General features: G+C 42.9%; 2 protein-coding genes across 2 annotated transcripts; both read right to left on the bottom strand.

The window, feature by feature from the left end:
* Positions 1-10,556: 10,556 nt before the first annotated feature.
* LOC121796914 lies at positions 10,557-11,846 on the bottom strand. Its single transcript, XM_042195680.1, has one exon. The coding sequence runs from the start codon at positions 11,844-11,846 to the stop codon at positions 10,557-10,559; it is 1,290 nt and encodes a 429-aa protein (XP_042051614.1).
* A 4,031-nt stretch (positions 11,847-15,877) lies between these two features.
* Positions 15,878-17,431, bottom strand: LOC121795793 (calmodulin-7). The gene is made up of 2 exons (XM_042194405.1): positions 17,215-17,431; positions 15,878-16,551 (listed from the first exon to the last, which is right to left on the bottom strand). Exons 1-2 carry the CDS (start codon positions 17,288-17,290, stop codon positions 16,178-16,180), a joined length of 450 nt encoding a protein of 149 aa, XP_042050339.1. The 5' UTR covers positions 17,291-17,431; the 3' UTR covers positions 15,878-16,177.
* Positions 17,432-18,402: the final 971 nt, after the last annotated feature.

Genomic DNA, 18,402 nt, shown 5'->3' with positions numbered 1-18,402 from the left:
AGTCAAAACCAATCCCAATAATGTACTGGGAAAATCTCTCCTCAACCCGGATAGTCGCTAGGGCTGGCTGGTGTATTTTCTTCCCAGCCTTCAGCCTCTTTGTGGGCGTCACCCTCTGGTGGATCTCCTCAGCCCATTTGGGGTTTTCAAATTCCAGCATCCGCTGGAGGAGGTCCGTGGTCAACACCACAGTTTGTCGGGAATAGTCGTTGGTGGGGGGTGGTGCAGGCCTTCCTTGTTGCCTGTGGGATGTCCGGGCCCACCGGATCTCTCTCCCCTCTGTATCACTGCCATCTTCTCCTTCTTGTGAAGGGGCAGGTTGGTCTGCATCAGTAATTTCAATGCCCCGGGTTGCAGGGCGCATCCTTTTTGGGGAAGACAACACAGTCCTCCTCCCTTTCCTCTTCCTTTCAGCCTTCTGACGGCTGCCCTCAACGGCCTCGGCCTCGCAGGCCTCTTGATTTATCGCCCCAATGACTCCTTGGTTTTCTGGTTCCCCTGGCTCATTCAACAGCCTCCGCACTGTGCGGGGCCTCTCCACCTGTTCCTCCTCCGCCCTATGCATGCTGGCCACCCTGATCTCCACCTCCTCCGTCAGCGTGTGGATTTCCCTTCTGCGCGTCCAGCGGTGCAGCGGCTCCTCCTCCGTCTTCGGGACTGATTCATCCTCTGCCCGAGGAATGAAGGTCCATTCTGCCCCCCTATGTTGTAGTATTTCACTGGGGGAGGCAGAAAGTCCTCCGTAGAGTCATCGTCAATGTTCACAACCTCGATCGGTTGTATCGGCCCTAGGAGAGTAGGGGAGTTGGAGCCTCTGCCACTTGGTGGTGTCGGAGCATTTGGAGCGGCTGTGCCTTCCGCATGTGGTTGCGGCACGAATTCTGTTTCGGCGGCTGGAGTGGCGGCCGGTTGCTCCCATTCTTTCTCAGAATCGCCTCCACTGTACTGTGCCGAGGGGACGGCGGGTGTAGGTTCAGGGGTGTGAAGGGGGGCTTGTGTTTGGGAGATAGACGGGGGGTGTCGGGGAGGATTTTGGGAGGTGGAGGTTGAGGCTTTCTCCTTTGACAAGGATATACCAAGTCAGGCTTTTACGGTGGCGTAAACCGTCGCAATATCCGTATCGGAAGGCATGCTCCGAAGGATTCTATCTAGGCGCCTGATGGCTTCTTCGTCCACCTCGGGAAGCGGAGCAGCGCTTGTTTGTGGTGGAGGTTGAGAGGATGGGCTAGGGTTTTCAACTTGGGCCTGGGGTGAGGCCCTTCGGTCACCACTGTTGTCGCCGGAACTGGAAGAGGAGGATGAAGTTGGGAGTTGTTCCAACAACATTTTGACTGGTAATGGTGATAGGCTTTGCTGAAGAGAATGATGGTGTCGGGCAAGGGTTTTTTAACTTAGAGCGGGATGGGAGAGCAAAGAGAATGTACTGTAGGCGATTTGGTAAAAAGTGATATCCGGATCTGAAATCTGCCTTTTATACTGATATTGCGGCTGTTAGGATTCTCTACTGTTGAGATCCATGCGGCTGTTCAGATCTTTGCGACTTTTCACGTACAGGCGCGTCCTTTCAAAGTGCCAGCTGGCTTAGCTTCTCCGATACGCTGTCTCCCTCTCTCCAGGACGTTCTGTCCAATGCGGCAGTTGGCGCTTCCTGACACCCTTTCAGTCACTGTACACGTCCTTTCATCACCTGCCCTGATCAACGAAAGCATTGTACCACTAATTAAATTGGAATTGCATTGATCAAGTGGACAATTAATTCCAGATGAAAACTCAAATAGTTCCACTTGATCAGTGTCCATCCTTACTTCCGACTTTTAATTTACTAAGAAATAAAAAAAACTAACTCGAAAAATATTTACACTAACTCTCAGGATTTGACCGAGTTCCCCTAGGACGTCACTTGATCAGTTTAATAGATTATAATTTGTTGCTTGATTAAGCAGACTACCCATGAGTACCCGATCATTCCTTCTACCTGGTCACTGGTTGAGATTGGGCAGGATCAGTGGAATTTCTTCCACCATACCCGCTTCGGTCTTGCCTCTGTAGGGCTCAACCTGATTACCCTTTACTACAAAAGAGAACGAATTGGGGGGGGAGGTCTCCCTGGCGTGTGTCTACCTCCTTTGTGTGTACTGCCATGATGGTACGAGGGTCTGCCCATTTTGAACTCTGCCTCATGGATATCAGTTTGGGTTGATACTGGAAGAGTAGATCTTTCTGCCTCACCACGAGCTCTTCCTTCCTTGAGGCGGGTCAAGTATGCATTGTCGATCAAGGCGGGATGTCACTCCTTCTATCATGGCAGAATGCATGCACAGATCTGAGTCAATCTCTATCAAGTCTGTTGTTTTCCTCTTGACCACCCCATGTCCTTGCAGATTTGGTTTGACTGGTTATTGGTACATCTGGTTGGGCAGGCTTTTGAGGGTAACTGGCGATGTAGGTAGAGACAATAGTTGCCTTGTAGGCGAGAGATTTTCCTTCAGCATTCCTTTCAACGGGGCGGCTTGGTCAAGTGGTTTTTTTACCCCTTCTGGTTGAGTGATCTCTTCTGACTCAGCTGGTTGTGGCGGTTTACAGAAATCCATAATTGCCCTTTCAATGGCTTGATCATCCATTTCCCCAGTCATCGTTGCATCGAACCATTCGGCTGCTTCCCTCTTAAGCTGTTCATCTTCAGTGGAATCAGAGGGCGGTTTTTCGAAGAGTTCCTTTCTAGTCACTTTTGCTCCGAAGGTCTGATAGTATCCACCAATTGCATGCTCTCACTGTCCTGTGGCTTCCTCACAGCTTTATCAATATCGAATGTAAGCTGCTTCCATGGCGGACGTCAATGACTGCGTTGACTGTAGATAGGAATTGCCTTCCCAAAAGGACTCCGGTAGACTCTTCCGCTCCCTGAAGTCGGCGGGGTACATGAATTTGTTTACCTTGACGACTTCATCTTTCAGAACTCACTCGGGGTGAATGCAAGATCCGTCTGCTAGCTGTATCACCATATCGGTTTTGACAAGCTTAGCTTCTTCCAGCCTCTCGTATATAGAATACGGCATAATATTGATGGAAGCCCCTAGGTCGCACATTGCGTGCTCCATTTGAACGTCTCTGATGGAAATTGGGAGTGTGAACACCCCTGAGTCAGTCTTCCTTGGTGGAAGATCACTTGGCTGGATCACCACGGCTTTATTTTCTGCTTCGACCATCCTTCCTTTCTCAGTGACTTGTCCAAGGGCACTAGGCTCTCCTTCTTTTGACACTTGATCCAAGGTGCTGGACTCAAAGCTTTCTTTATGACTGGGTTCATCTTCAGGTGATGGAGAACTCGCAGATGGGATTTGATAAACTCCTTCTGATTTCAGAGAGACTGCATTGACATTCTCTCGCTCGATAGGTGGCTGCACTGTAGCCGGAATTTTTCCTTCATTTCCCCTCAGTTCGCCCAGTGACATGGCGACCTGAGATAACTGCTTTGTGAGCATATCTAGTGCAACCCTCTGTTCCTTCTGGGCTTCTTATATTTCTCGCATTGCATCATAGGTCTGATGTGGGATCATCATATCTCCTGGACCTTCATTTTGTTGTTTGCTATATCCCTGATTAAAACGACCTCCTCCATAGCCTTGTTGATGGTAGCCAGAAGGTCCATACTACTCTGGCTGGTTCTGGGGAAAATGATTCTGTTGGTTCCCTTGGAAGTACTGGTTTCCTCTTTGGTACGGTGGGACATGATTCACTAGTTGATTATTTGGCTGTCTTCCCTGGCTGCTTGGCTGAGTGCCTTGGTGTTGGTATCCCCAATTTCCGTCCTGTTGTTGGCTTGACCAGTTGGGCTGTCCTCCGCTGGACCAGTTTCCTTGGGGTCCATTTGACCAACCTGCATGACTTCCCTGCATTCTGTTCCCTCCAATGTTTGGTCTATCCTGGATCCGAGAAGGCCAGTTGGGCTGCCCTTCGGTGAGTTGTAAGCACTGTTGCGCTGGTTGCGGTGATTGGCTTTGATTTTAATCACTCCACCTGAAGTTAGGGTGGTCTCTCCATGGAGCGTCTCTCTGTTTACCCTGGATCCAGATGCCATTCGCATTCCAGTGGCCGGGGGCATTCACTTGGGCTTGCGGTTCCGCTTCTGGGGGGAACTCGCAATAGTAATAGTGATGCTCTTCTGGCGGAGGCGGTGGTGGCGCATACTGCATTTCTTTCGGTGCAGGTGGTGGAGGCGGTCTGGCTTTCTCCACTGCCTCAAGCAGCTTCTTCTCCATTTGCTCAAATCGAGCCTCCAACTTTTCATCATTGCACGCCTCTGCTACGTGCACTGCCCCTCTTCTATACTGCCATCGAGAAGTCTCATACGACCGCTTAGCCTCGATCAGCCTCTCCAGTATATTCTTGGCTTGGCTAAATGCGGTTTTCGAGAAATCCCCTTGAGCTGCGAGGTTGAGGTCGTTCTTGATGTCTACTGTGAGTCCGCCATAAAAGATCGAGTAGATCTCTCGCTCCCCCAGCTTGTGGTTAGGGCATGGTTGAAGCAGCCCTTGGAATCTGTCCCAGTACTGGCCGAGGGGCTCATCGTACTCCTGTCTGGCTTCTGTAATCTCCTTTTCCAGGGCACTCGTCTTCGATGCTGGAAAGAAACGATCGAGAAATATCATGCGGAACTCGGCCCATGTCCTGATGGATCCTTCTGACAGCCTTGACAGCCAGACACCCGCTTCGTCCTTCAAAACGAAGGAAATAGCTTTGAGCCAGTAATCTTCGGATGTGGATCCAGCCGGCACGGGCTGAATATCACAGTATCGGCAGAACTCCTCCAGAAAAGCGTACGGACACTCCTTCGAAAGACCGTAGAAGTGGGACAAAACGGCCAGCACTCCTAACTTAATTGCGACGGTCCGCATCCCAGGAGTAGCGGCGATGGCATGTGTGGGCTCCCTGTCATCATGAGCGTATAGAGAACCAATTCCCGAGTCGTTGTCGGCGAGGGCCATCTCTGCTTCTGTTCGTTCTGGTGGCGGTGGTTGTGTGTTCTGTTCAGCGGCTGCTGCTGCTTCTAATGCTGCTCTGTAACGAGTGGTGACAACGCCGACTTTCTGGACTCTCCAATGAGCGTTAGCGCCTCTGTATATACGAGGGTGATTCCAGTGGCCGCCGCGGTGGTACCTTCTCATCAACACCAGGAAAAACAAATGAGAAAAGAAAGAAATAAAATTATATACACCTACGCACTACGCACAAACATAAAATAACACCATGCTTCCCCGGCAACGGCGCCATTTTGGACGGGGCTTAGAACGACAAGTGCGGATTCGAACCAAGTTATATGGAAAGATAACTGAACCGGTTGGATCAGTTAGCAAATGTCGTTGCCACTTGATCAAGTCGATCTCACTTTCGCTCGTTTACCCACCAAAGTAATTTATAACTCCCAATTTCGCACTACTTTAACAGTAGAGCGGCACGTTCGAGGTCGATCCCACAGAGAAGTTGGTGTATCAAGTGTGTGAATAGTGAACAGGGGGTTGGCTGCTGCCACGCTTTAACTTGGGAGTTTTTAACTACTGATTTTACTCTAGGCAGAATTAAACTGGCTAACTTGAACAATGTAAATTTAACTACTGGTCAAGTGCATCGTAACGAAACTGAAACTAAAGCAGTAAATGCGAGGATGAAAACGAAAACAACTTCGATTAAACTAGAACAGTACAGCGTGAAATTTAAACTAAGCTAACACTTTGGAAACTATGAAAGCAAGTAAAACCGAGAAGGTCCTCGGCGTGAAACTTAAGGATACGCCGACAGATAACTAGTATTCTGCAGCGCTTCTTCAATCGCCCTTTCTAACTAAGCAAAACTCTATCTAAGCTAAGCTAAGCTATCTAGAAAACTAAACTAAGCTAGAGAACTGGACTAAACTAAACTAAGACGGAAAGTAAAGGATCAGATTTTTTTCATGTGGTGGCACATCCTCTATTTATAGGCTCGGCATAACCTCCAGCTGGATAACGATCTTGGCAGGGAATATTCGCTCATGCTGAGAGTGAGCGACTCATTGATTGCTACGTGCTCTTCTTCTAGAACGACGACGCTTTTCAGTAACAAATTCGTGACTCGGCTCCGTCCTTACGTCTCATATATCAGCACGTGTCCCCGGCATCATCATCCCGGGCATCTGGGGCGGCATCATCCCCGGCATTGGGGTCATTCCGGCACTCACCCCGGGCATTTGGGGCATTTGGGGCATCATCCCATACCAAGGCGGGTACATGTTGTAGTACCCGGGTATCATCCCCGCCGTCATTTGGGGTTGGGGCATCATCCCCGCCATTCCGGACATTGTGGCGGACATTGGGGTACTTCCGCCAATAGGAAAGATCAGTCTCTGTGACTCGCTCGTGGCGGGGGAATCACTATCGTGGTGCTCCATTTATCTTCGAAAGAAAAGTATTTAGAAAGAGAGATACTCGTTACTAAAAGTGGGGCGAATGAAATGAAATTCAACGAGTCGTATTTATAGAATTTTTTTAAAAAAAATAATCGGGACGTCCGCACGGACGTCCGTGGGGTCAACGCAATGGCGGACGTCGGCACGGACGTCTCGAGAACGCCGCGGAACTCCGGTGTCCACAGCGGACGTTCGTATTCGCGTCACATTTGCACAATGGCGGACGTCCGGCATGCCGGTCGGACGTCCGCCGGGACGGGCGCCATTGCGGATGCTCTTAGTTCAAACACAAGTAAATCAATGAATTAAAATAGTTTTAAACTTTAAAATTCACTAAATTGAAAATATTTTTTACCAAGTCTTCAATATTGTTCATGTTTCAACAAATAAAAAAGATTGATTAATTCGTTGAAACTCAAGTTGAGATATTTAAGTTGTTATGCCTACACAAAATGACTAATATAAATAAGATAAATCAAATAATAAAAATAAATTTAAATATAGAGATCATTAAACTTCCAAATACCTTTCTCTATTTTTATAATATTTGTAACAATTTATTCGATAGTAAATATATTAGTGTGCTTGCGAAGTTAATCTTGATCACAAACGAGATATTCAACAACTTTAGAACTTAATGAGCTCCTAAGTGGATCGAGTACTCGTCCTCCGGTGCTAAATGCCAATTCTAATGCTACAAGTGGGACGGGTACTGCTAGAATATCATGAGCCACTTGGGGATACACAATATATATATTCACTATTCTTCACCAATCTAAAATGTCAAATTTTGTTGGTATCCTCGTTAAGAAATTTCAATATATGATTACTGACTCAACTTTATTTTACCCAAATAATACCCGCAAGTGTATGGGGTTATCGTAGCAAATAGCAAGCAAGAGTATATCGTATCCCACAGAGACAATTAAGTGTAAACCTAAGTACCACGAACAAACTTCAACTACTATCCAGACAATCAGGAATTTCGGTTTTGAAACTAACAACTAATGAAAACATGTAAATGCAAAGATTAAAATAGAACACTTAAACAAGAAAGCAAGGAAGCAAGTTGTGTAAGATGATGGAGAAATATGCAGAATTCAAGGATCTGATGCACAACTCATAGCCTAACCCAATTTAAACCAATTTACCATTTAAAGTCTCTAGAATTGTTGAATCAATCACAAAGGTGGATTAAACCCCCTCCCGAGGTGAGAAATCTGTAGATTAGGTGTAATAAGTGAAGTCCCCTTCTAAATCTTAGACCTAACTCCCAAAGGTTTGATTAGATTAAAGATCCCACTCATAATCTCAACTCTCCCGAGTTTTATTGAATTAAGGTGTGAATTATTCTTCTTTCAAGATTAATTAATTCATCTCCCGATTACTCTAAGAAATCCTAACACTCCCAATTGGTGATCAAGCAATTGATAGGAAAAAGCACAAGAATAATTCAAACAATTACAAGAGCAAGATAAAAACGAACTTAATTGGATTAAAACTATGAATCAATGCATCTTCACCAAGAATTCCACATAAAGGGTTTAGTTACTCATGTTCATGGCGGAAATCAGACAAAAACTAAGAAAAACAAGAGAAACCATGATACGAATTACAATTGGCGGAGGAATCGAAGCTTGAATCTTCAATCTTCTTCCAATAGTTCTTCAGAGAGAAGGAACGTGTGTTTTGCGGCTGGTAGAGAATGCTTTTTCGTTGCCCTATCTTCTCTCTCTTATTTTTTTCTTCAGAAAAATCGCGTCTGGGCTAAAAAACGTCAGTCAGACGGACCCGGCCGGGTGGAATTATTGCACATAAAATTCACCCGGCCGGGTAGCTCCCGGCAGTCCGCGCAGCTTTCGTAGATCGGCCGTATCTCTCTCATCCGAACTTCGATTGGGGCGTGTGAGGTACCCACGCGAAGCTCTTTCGATGATGAAGACAATGGTACTCTCAAAATAGGATTTGGACCCCATATTGATAGTCAGATTAACGTTTGAAGCAGACCCCAGTCAATGCTTGGCTCATTTTGACCCTTTTTTACCTATTTTAACTTCAAATACTGGATAAACTCATCAAAGCACCTTTATAGTGAAATATGGACGTAAATTCAAGTAATATGCATTTAAACACCAATTATCATCACGTTTAACGCCCAATAAAACAGTTAAAATACGAGTTTGTCAACACCCCAAACTTAATCACTTGTTTGTCCTCAAACAAGAAGCAGACAACAATCAAATATAAACTCATACACATAAGTTGGATCTCATCATTGCCGCAGTTAATAAACAATATCATGCATCAATAACTTCACACACATGTAAACCAACTGATCATTGCTTCAAGTTACTAACACGTATGCAACCTTGTCAATTTGCCCTCACAAGATAGATATGTAGTGTAATTCTCCCACTCTCAAAGTGTATAGGTAAAATACAAGCTCTCAAATCAATCAATCACGCATAGTTTACCATAGGCTTGCTCGAAATCTAACCTCTCCTCTACTATTTTGTGACTATAAATCAAGGATCTGAAAGGTCTTATTTGTAGGTTGTAATGTAGGCTTTTTGGTTAGGTGAGGCAAATTTGGCCAAAGTGACTTATAATCCCTTTCGAAACTATAATAACTTCGTTCTTAAAACAACTCAACTCCTCAGTAGTCTTTATAGACTCTTCTCATCTACCAATTCTCCCCCAAACTTGGTTTCTTACGCATTTCTAGACTTCGTCTAGCTTATACCCCCTCTAGGCTTCGCCTAGCTTATACCACCAAATTATTCTTTTTTTTTACAACTCTTTTTTTTTTCACAACTAAAAGCATACATCCACTTTCCCAAAGATATTCAAGCCAATACTTCATCTTTAAACTCTTCTTATCATCCAAAAGTGTTATTTTCTCCCAAACTTATTTTCAAGCATATATACAACCCCAAGTTATCAAATAATAGGCTATTAGGCTCAAATATGGCTAACAAAGGATTATGATTTTTATTTTAGGGTGAAAGTAAAGATAAGGCTAGAACGGATGGCCTAACGTCACTTCCTAAATCTATACTCACTATGTAGACTCAAGGAAGATCGCGAGCAAGTTCTAGAAACATATAACACAATGACGATAATCACACATTTAGAAATATATAGGCTCAAGTCTCACAGGGTTATGGCAAAGGACAATGCAACGAGCAATTCACTTTAGGCAAATCACAATAAAGACATACAAGCATGCTTGGTCATATCAACAAGTTTTCACAAACATTTTAGCACATAGCATCATTAGCAACTCATCCAACAAACATGCTTGAATTCAATTCAAATTGCTCCGACCCCATTCAATTTCATCCAAGGGAGTTTATTAATCCTAAACTACCCAAAAATAACATGAAAACAATAAACATGCTCATAGGTTCACCATCCACCATATCACCCCCCAAACTTATTCAAAGCTACGCAAAGAAATAAGTTTGAAACGTTGGTGGAGAGGTGATGCCTACTGAGCAAACACACTAAAAGAAATACATAAAACAATAAAAGATACCTTCCATGGGTTGCCTCCCATGCAGCGCACCTATTTATCGTCGTGTGCCCGACGTCTTCAAATATCAACCGAGATCCCCTTTCATCCCATAGTTGCCTCCAGGTGATCGCTTGGATCCTCCTCCATGAGGAAATATATCGTTCCACGTCTTGGTGAGCCACCACTTTTCAGGCTCTCTCGGGATAGGCTCCTTTAGTGTTGGAGCAGTTATCTTTCTTCCCTTGACATCAGTTGGTATTTTACCCCCCATCATAGGGGGTTCAGTAGTGATCACCGCGTGCACCGGTGAAGGGCGACTATGGTCTGCATCGATCCATGTTATTGGCTCCGAGTCAATGGAAGCCATCGTCTCCATGTGAAGCTCATAAAAGTCCTTCTGCTTCACTTTTCTGACTGCACTCGATCCTCCTTCTTCAGTAGTCACTTGGTGCTTCAAACGCACCACCTTGCACTCCTCAGTTCTTCCATCCATGCTTCTCGATTTGTGGGAAAACGTTTGACTTTCTTCTCTCATGAAGATTGTCAACTCTCCATTTTTCACGTTTATATTTGCCTCAGCAGTGGCAAGGAAGGGACGTCCTAGCAGCAGGGGGACTCCCTTGTCTTCTTCCATGTCCAAGACCATAAAGTCGATGGAAAAATAAATTCCCCGACCTTAATCAGTAGGTCTTCCACGATGCCATTTGGATACACCACAGATCTGTCTGCCATCTGTAGTGTGGCTGAGGTGGGCTTCAAAGTACCAATGTTCATTTGCTTGAACACCGATAGTGGCATTAGATTAATGCTCGCACCTAGATCGCAGAGAGCATTCTCCACCTTATAGCCCCCAATGAGGCAGTCGACAGTGAAACTTCCAGGATCCTTCAGCTTGGCCGGCAGTTTCCTTTGCAGCAGAGCACTGCAATTTTCAGTTAGATTAATAGTGTCTACCTGCCCCCAACTAGTCTTCTGGGCTATCACCTCCTTCAGAAACTTCTCATACTTCGGCATCTGCTGTAGTGCCTCAATCAGTGGGATGTTCATGTGCACCTTCATGAATATATCTAGGAATCGAGCAAACTGCTCATCCTTCTTTGTCTTCTGCTTCAGTGCTTCAGGTAAGGGCACCTTCACTCCAGAAGTGCCTCCAATGTCTCCTTGTTCAGTTATCTTGCCCTTCAGTTTCTCTGCCACGACAGCCTTAGGCTCAAGAATAGCGTCCTTCGTGGTCTCAGACAGAGATGGGCCTTCATACATCTTGCCATTCCTCAGATGGATGGCCATACATCCTTTCGAATTCTCATTTGGCTGGCCTGGGAACTGCCCAGGCTTGTGGTTCATACTCACAGCCTGAGCAATCTGGCTCAGCTGTGTGTCTACGAACTTCAGATGGGTGACTATACTTTGCACATCTTTCTCAACTTTCTCCATCATTTGATTGTTCTGCTCCATGAGCTTGTTGGACTGTAGCATGAAAGACTTGAGTATGTCTTCTGTGGTCATCTTCTTCGGATCATTAACCACTCCATCAGTAACTGTGAACCCTGTGGGTGGTTGCAGAGCATTATTGGGGTTCTCATAAGAGAGATTGGGATGCCCCGTGTTCCCGTACTGATTATATCCTCCACCATGAAAGTTGGGGCGTGGATTATTGTAGTACCTGTTGTTGCCCCCTTGATTCACATAGTTCACGTCCTCCATACTTCCTTGGGGCTCTTGAGAAGGTTTCCCCATTATCATGCAATCAAATTTCATGGTCAACGCATCCAACTTGTCTGATAGGGCACTCATAGGATTATGATCTGTAGTAGAAGCCACTCTATGCACCTTACTCCTTTCGTTGCTCCATCCTTCGTCATTAGATGCGAGCTCCTCAATCACTTCCATGGCTTCATTCACTCATTTCTTGAGAAAATTACCGCCTGAGCTCAAGTTCAACTCCCGTTGTGCTTCAGGCACGCATCCCTTAAAAAATGTAATGACTTGAACTGTCGGGGTTAACCCATGGTTGGGACATCGCTTCATCAAGGCTTTGAATCTCCCCATGCTTCTCTGATATTCTCCACAGGGTTCATCTGAAAGGCAATGATCTCATGTTGCCTCTTAATCGCCTCACTGGGGGGATAAAACTTTTCTAAAAACTTCTCTACCATAACATCCCATGTTCTGATTGAGCCCGACTCCAAGCTCTCCAACCAATCCTTTGCTGAATCCTCTAAGGAAAAGGGAAACAGCCTAAGTCGAATCTGATCATCTGTCACTCCATTCAACTTCGTAGTGTTGCAGATCTGAATGAACTTGGTGATGTGTTTGTTCGGATCATCTGTGGATTTGCCCCTAAAAGCAATATTCTCTGCCATCTGAATAAGTCCTCTTTTCAGCTCAAAGGTGTTGGCTGCGATGTTGCTATGGACAGTTGGATTTGCCTGGCCTTGGTATGCATACTGATTCTGAACATGCACCACAGCTTGTCTATGATTGACTTGTTGACGCAGCTCCTCCAGATGCCGTAGAAGCTCGGCATTAGTGGGCGGAGGTGGTGGACCGTTGTTACCCTCTTCGTTCTCCATCAGACTAGGAGAAACGGGATCAAAGTGAATATGATCCTGTACTGGTGATTGGATGGGTGAAAGGTCCCTTTGTACTGAGGATGCTCCTATGCGGTTGGGCAAAGAAGCTTGAATTTTCTGTGTGAGTCTCCTATAGGCGTTCTTCTTCCGGTTTGTTGCTGCGATCTCCGGATCGAAAGGTTCTAGAGGCAAGCCTTTAGAACGTGTGTGCATACACCTGAACAAGAAACACAAATGTGAGAACTCAAAAAAATAAAATTAAAAATAAAGCAGTAAAGTCTGAAGTAGTAATCTTGATTATTATCACGATATCAAGCTATATAACACAAAATTGTCCCCGACAACGGCGCCAAAAACTTGACTCAACTTTATTTTACACAAATAATACCCGCAAGTGTACGGGGTTATCGTAGCAAATAGCAAGCAAGAGTATATCGTATCCCACAGAGACAATTAAGTGTAAACCTAAGTACCACGAACAAACTTCAACTACTATCCAGACAATCAGGAATTTTGGTTTTGAAACTAACAACTAATGAAAACATGTAAATGCAAAGATTAAAATAGAACACTTAAACAAGAAAGCAAGGAAGCAAGTTGTGTAAGATGATGGAGAAATATGCAAAATTCAAGGATCCGATGCACAACTCATAGCCTAACCCAATTAAAACCAATTTACCATTTAAAGTCTCTAGAATTGTTGAATCAATCACAAAGGTGGATTAAACCCCCTCCCGAGGTGAGAAATCTGTAGATTAGGTGTAATAAGTGAAGTCCCCTTCTAAATCTTAGACCTAACTCCCAAAGGTTTGATTAGATTAAAGATCCCACTCATAATCTCAACTCTCCCGAGTTTTATTGAATTAAGGTGTGAATTATTCTTCTTTCAAGATTAATTAATTCATCTCCCGATTACTCTAAGAAATCCTAACACTCCCAATTGGTGATCAAGCAATTGATAGGAAAAAGCACAAGAATAATTCAAACAATTACAAGAGCAAGATAAAAACGAACTTAATTGGATTAAAACTATGAATCAATGCATCTTCACCAAGAATTCCACATAAAGGGTTTAGTTACTCATGTTCATGGTGGAAATCAGACAAAAACTAAGAAAAACAAAAGAAATCATGATACGAATTACAATTGGCGGAGGAATCGAAGCTTGAATCTTCAATCTTCTTCCAAGAGTTCTTCAGAGAGAAGGAACGTGTGTTTTGCGGCTGGTAGAGAATGCTTTTTCGTTGCCCTAGCTTCTCTCTCTTATTTTTTTCTTCAGAAAAATCGCGTCTGGGCTAAAAAACGTCAGTCAGACGGACTCGGCCGGGTGGAATTATTGCACATAAAATTCACCCGGTCGGGTAGAAGTCTCTGGACTCTTTATGAACAAAATTGTCCACCCGGCCGGGTGGAATTATTGCACATAAAATTCACCCGGCCGGGTATCTCCCGGCCGTCCGCGCAGCTTTCGTAGATCAGTCGTATCTCTCTCATCCAAACTTCGATTGGGGCGTGTGAGGTACCCACGCGAAGCTCTTTCGATGATGAAGATAATGGTACTCTCAAAATAGGATTTGGACCCCATATTGATAGGCAGATTAATGTTTGAAGCAGACCCCAGTCAATGCTTGGCTCATTTTGACCCTTTTTTACGTATTTTAACTTCAAACACTGGATAAACTCATCAAAGCACCTTTATAGTGAAATATGGACGTAAACTCAAGTAATATGCATTTAAACACCAATTATCATCACATTTAACGCCCAATAAAACAGTTAAAATACGAGTTTGTCACTACTTCCTCCATCCGTGAATAGGAGTCCCATTTTTCCATTTTAGTCCGTCCGCGAATAGGAGTCCCGGTTCACTTTTACCATAAATGGTAATTTCACCTTCTACTAACTCATTCTTCTCACGTTTCATTTAAAACTAATATATACAATTGGCCCGGCCCCCTATTCCACTAACTTTTTTCCACCCATTATTTTTAACATTTCTTAAAACCTGTGACATCAGGAAATGAGACTCCGAATGACGGACGGAAGGATTAGTATCATTCTTAGGATGAAAGGTTTTAAATATGGATCCCACTTTTTCCACAGTGTTCATTAATAGTAATGCATCATTATGCATCATTTGACAACTCAATTCTCCTTGCTCATCAGCATTTTCCTTACAATTGGTTGCTTGTACTCCCACATAACTAATTCAGCTTCAACTTCTTTGGCAAACGAGTTGACCAGCCCATTATTGTGTGTGTTGTTGCACGTTTCACTCACTTCAATTTGTATTAGCCCATTATTGTGTGTGTTGTTGCACGTTTCACTCACTTCAATTTATATTAATTATCAACAAGTCAACACCATGAATATTAGCTTATTCATCTTCTTAGATCTCCCCAGCATTTGTCTAACTTTTCTTTGTTATTATACCCAATTTATCGCCACTATTATTTATAAAAGCTTTGAACAACTCTTGCGTTTTGTAAATTTCATGAAAAAGAAATACTCAATTTGTCTTACTCTAAGTGATGTTCGATTTCCAAGATAAAATAATATCAAGATACAATTTAGGATTGAGTTGTGAGATTATCTTAGTCATATGGGGTTAGCTATGACTAATTATCTCATGATTATCCATCTAGGATTGAGTTGTGGGGTTAAATCTCATGAACCAAACACACTACTAATTTGATCCTGGATACAATCTTGCAAACAGAACACCCCATAAGCGGAGTATTTTAATCATCACGAATTTCATAATATTTTATTTTGTGAGTTGAGTGGAGAAAGAATAAAATAAAGTTGATGATTTTCTATTTTAGGAATTGTGTCAATTGGAGAGTGAGATATCCAAACAGAAAAATGTGTCGCTTAAAATGAGGTGGAAGCAAGAAGAGGTGACATATAAATATCCAAAATTTTTATAAAATTGCCTCATAAGAGAATCCTCAAGAAATTCAACGTCAATTTTGCTTTCATCCAATCATTCTTACCACACACCTTATCATTAGTTCAAGATCAAGTACCACACACCTTATCATTAGTTCAAGATCAAGTGTATATATTGGGACTAGCAAATCAAACCTTAAGATAAAAGCTTTTCCAAATGTTGTTGCAGCTTCCAACATCAAGAATGTCGAATTCCATCGAGCGAGAATATTTTATCCACAACAAACTCTTACTTGATATTTTTTCAGTTCACAACACTCTTCCATGCTTGAACCACTTTGAAAACATGAGAAAGCCTCTCATACACATATGATTACAATTACTAACAATTTTCATCTTTTGACAAATAGCTTCTTCCAAATAATCTAATCCAAATAATAACAGAAAGGTCCCTAGTGAGAGAATCAGCCCCAATCAAAATTGATAAAATTGGACAATCATGGCAAAAGAGCTTACAGAGTGGCACCGTAAGGAGAATTGCTGAAAATAAGCAGTCACAAATACACATCAGAAAGGATAGTCACGACAACAGCAGATCATCAAATATTCAACAACTCAAAACCATAAAGACAGAAGAAAGATGAAAACTAAACTAGAATGCCATCAGACTAGCCAGCCAAACTCTTCATCCATTCTTTTTTCCATATTTTTTTTTATCCATAGAAGCTTGCACAGGCTTACTAGAGGGCGAGCAGATCATTTGGCCATCATCACCTTGACGAACTCTTCATAGTTGATCTGTCCATCACCATCAACATCAGCCTCCCTGATCATCTCATCGACTTCCTCGTCAGTCAGCTTCTCCCCGAGATTAGTCATTACATGGCGCAGTTCGGCAGCAGAGATGAAGCCATTCTGATCCTTGTCAAACACGCGGAATGCCTCTTTTAGCTCCTCCTCTGAGTCAGTGTCCTTCATTTTCCTCGCCATAAGGTTCAAGAACTCAGGGAAGTCAATGGTTCCATTACCATCCGCATCCACCTCGTTAATCATATCTTGGAGCTCAGCCTCAGTGGGGTTCTGCCCCAGGGACCTCATAACGGTTCCAAGCTCCTTGGTGGTGATGCAACCTGTCCAGTGAAAGTAACTATGACATGAGCAAATTCACAGTTCAGAGATTCAGATTCTACATTAAGATCAGTTCATTCAGCATTAAGCATTTAGCAACGAATTCGTCAACGGATACTGTATTAGATCTTGCACAACCTGTGCAGACCAACAGCTACAGTGGAATCCACAACCAAGACTGCAAGCTAATTCAACAGGTAGATCTAATTTTAGCTAAACGAATAATATGGTAGAGCAAAATCACAAACTCATAATCTCCGAACAGATCAAAAACCGAGAGAAGCTAAACTCTCAAACCATAAACATAGCATTTCGCAAACCAGAAATGCCCTAGGGCTTACACAGGAAACTACAAAACCATCAAAATGCATTAACCATGCCTGAATAGCCTCAAAATCGCCATTTTGACGGGAGATTCGTAATTAATTTAAGCTAATTCGCAGCAACAGTTTAGGTTCGACAAAGTCAGAAATACACAATAACCAATCAGATCTGTGAAATAAATCAAATCCGCATCAGAAGCGCAGGGGGAAAACGACGAAAAGAAAACTAATGAGTAATTACAAGAACACACAGCATGAATTGAATGACGACAGGAGCTAGGATGTACAAAATCTAAAAAATTCAGAAAAATATGGGGCGAAAGGAGAAGAGGAGATGCGCACCATCGCCATCCTTGTCGAAAAGGCTGAAAGCCTCCTTAAACTCAGAGATCTGATCGTCAGTCAACTGATCCGCCATTAGTCCGGCTGTAAACGCTAAAAAAATTAAAGGATCCTTGTTTTCCTTTTACCTTGTCTTTGATTTGTGGGTTTTGGAATGAAAGCGTGGGTGATTCTGCGAAAACGAGATAGCCTCCTATTTGTAGAAATCAAAAGTTGAAGACAGCGTTATTTACTAATCAGCTTAGAGCATCCGCACCGGTACTAGCTTGGACGGACGGCGTACGTGCCGCTGACACAGCGTTGCTCGATGCATTGAGCTCGTCCGTGCCATTGAACAGACGACGTAGCGTGTTTCTATTCGCCAACGGATTATCCATTAGAATTTTTTTTAAAACAAATCAAAAATAATATCAAAAATTAAAAAAAAATATATTTTCAGATTCCCAAAAATATAGTCGTTTTATTACCGTTTTTTTGGAATTTTTTTGATTTTTTAATAATTTTTTAAAACCCCAAAATCATCTATAATACACATTCATCATCCATTTTTCACATCAAATTATCTCTCATTCATCCTTTTCATACAACTCATCTACATCTTCCTCTCTCACTCAAACCCTCTCTAAAAATGAATTTCACCGATATCACGGCTGAAGCGGATATTTTTATTTTTATAATTTTAATTATGTAATTTTTAATTTTTTAGTAATTTGTAATGATATCATATATTTTTAATGCATTTTAATATTATGGAAATGTTTTTATTTAAATTGAATAATAGATGGTGAGACCCTTAAGCATGTCCTTACGGAAGAGCATGAATGTAGGTGTTGTTCTCTTAGGGAAGAGCATGGAGTACAAAATTAATAAAGTACTCTTGCCAAAGAGGCAAAGACCACGGATGTGGATGCTCTTACTAATAACGTAATTAAGTAATTTCAAATTAGTCAATCTTAAATACTCTCTCTGTCCCATTAAAAATGAAATTTTTTCTAAAATAGAAATAATTTTATTTCTATTTTTTCCTCTCTCTTACTTTACTCTCTCTTCTTTAACTCACAAACCAACACTGTATTAAATCTCGTGTCGAAGAGCAAACGTTTCATATTTATTGGGACGCCCCGTCCCACAAGAATATGCACTCTTTCCTTTATAATCCGTCCCATAAGAATATGCACCATTTCTCGC

This window comes from Salvia splendens, chromosome 3 (genome assembly GCF_004379255.2).
Source record: "Salvia splendens isolate huo1 chromosome 3, SspV2, whole genome shotgun sequence".
Lineage (NCBI taxonomy): Eukaryota > Viridiplantae > Streptophyta > Magnoliopsida > Lamiales > Lamiaceae > Salvia > Salvia splendens.
The sequence above is the reverse complement of the archived record's forward strand: the minus strand, read 5'-3'. Positions and strand labels throughout refer to the sequence as shown.

Excerpts from the sequence above, each read along its gene's own strand:
- LOC121796914 (XM_042195680.1), bottom strand. The coding sequence starts at position 11,846 with ATGGAAGTGATTGAGGAGCTCGCATCTAATGACGAAGGATGGAGCAAC.
- LOC121795793 (XM_042194405.1), bottom strand. The coding sequence starts at position 17,290 with ATGGCGGATCAGTTGACTGACGATCAGATCTCTGAGTTTAAGGAGGCT. Across the intron at positions 16,552-17,214 it reads TTTCGACAAGGATGGCGATG|GTTGCATCACCACCAAGGAG; the intron begins GTGCGCATCTCC and ends TTCACTGGACAG.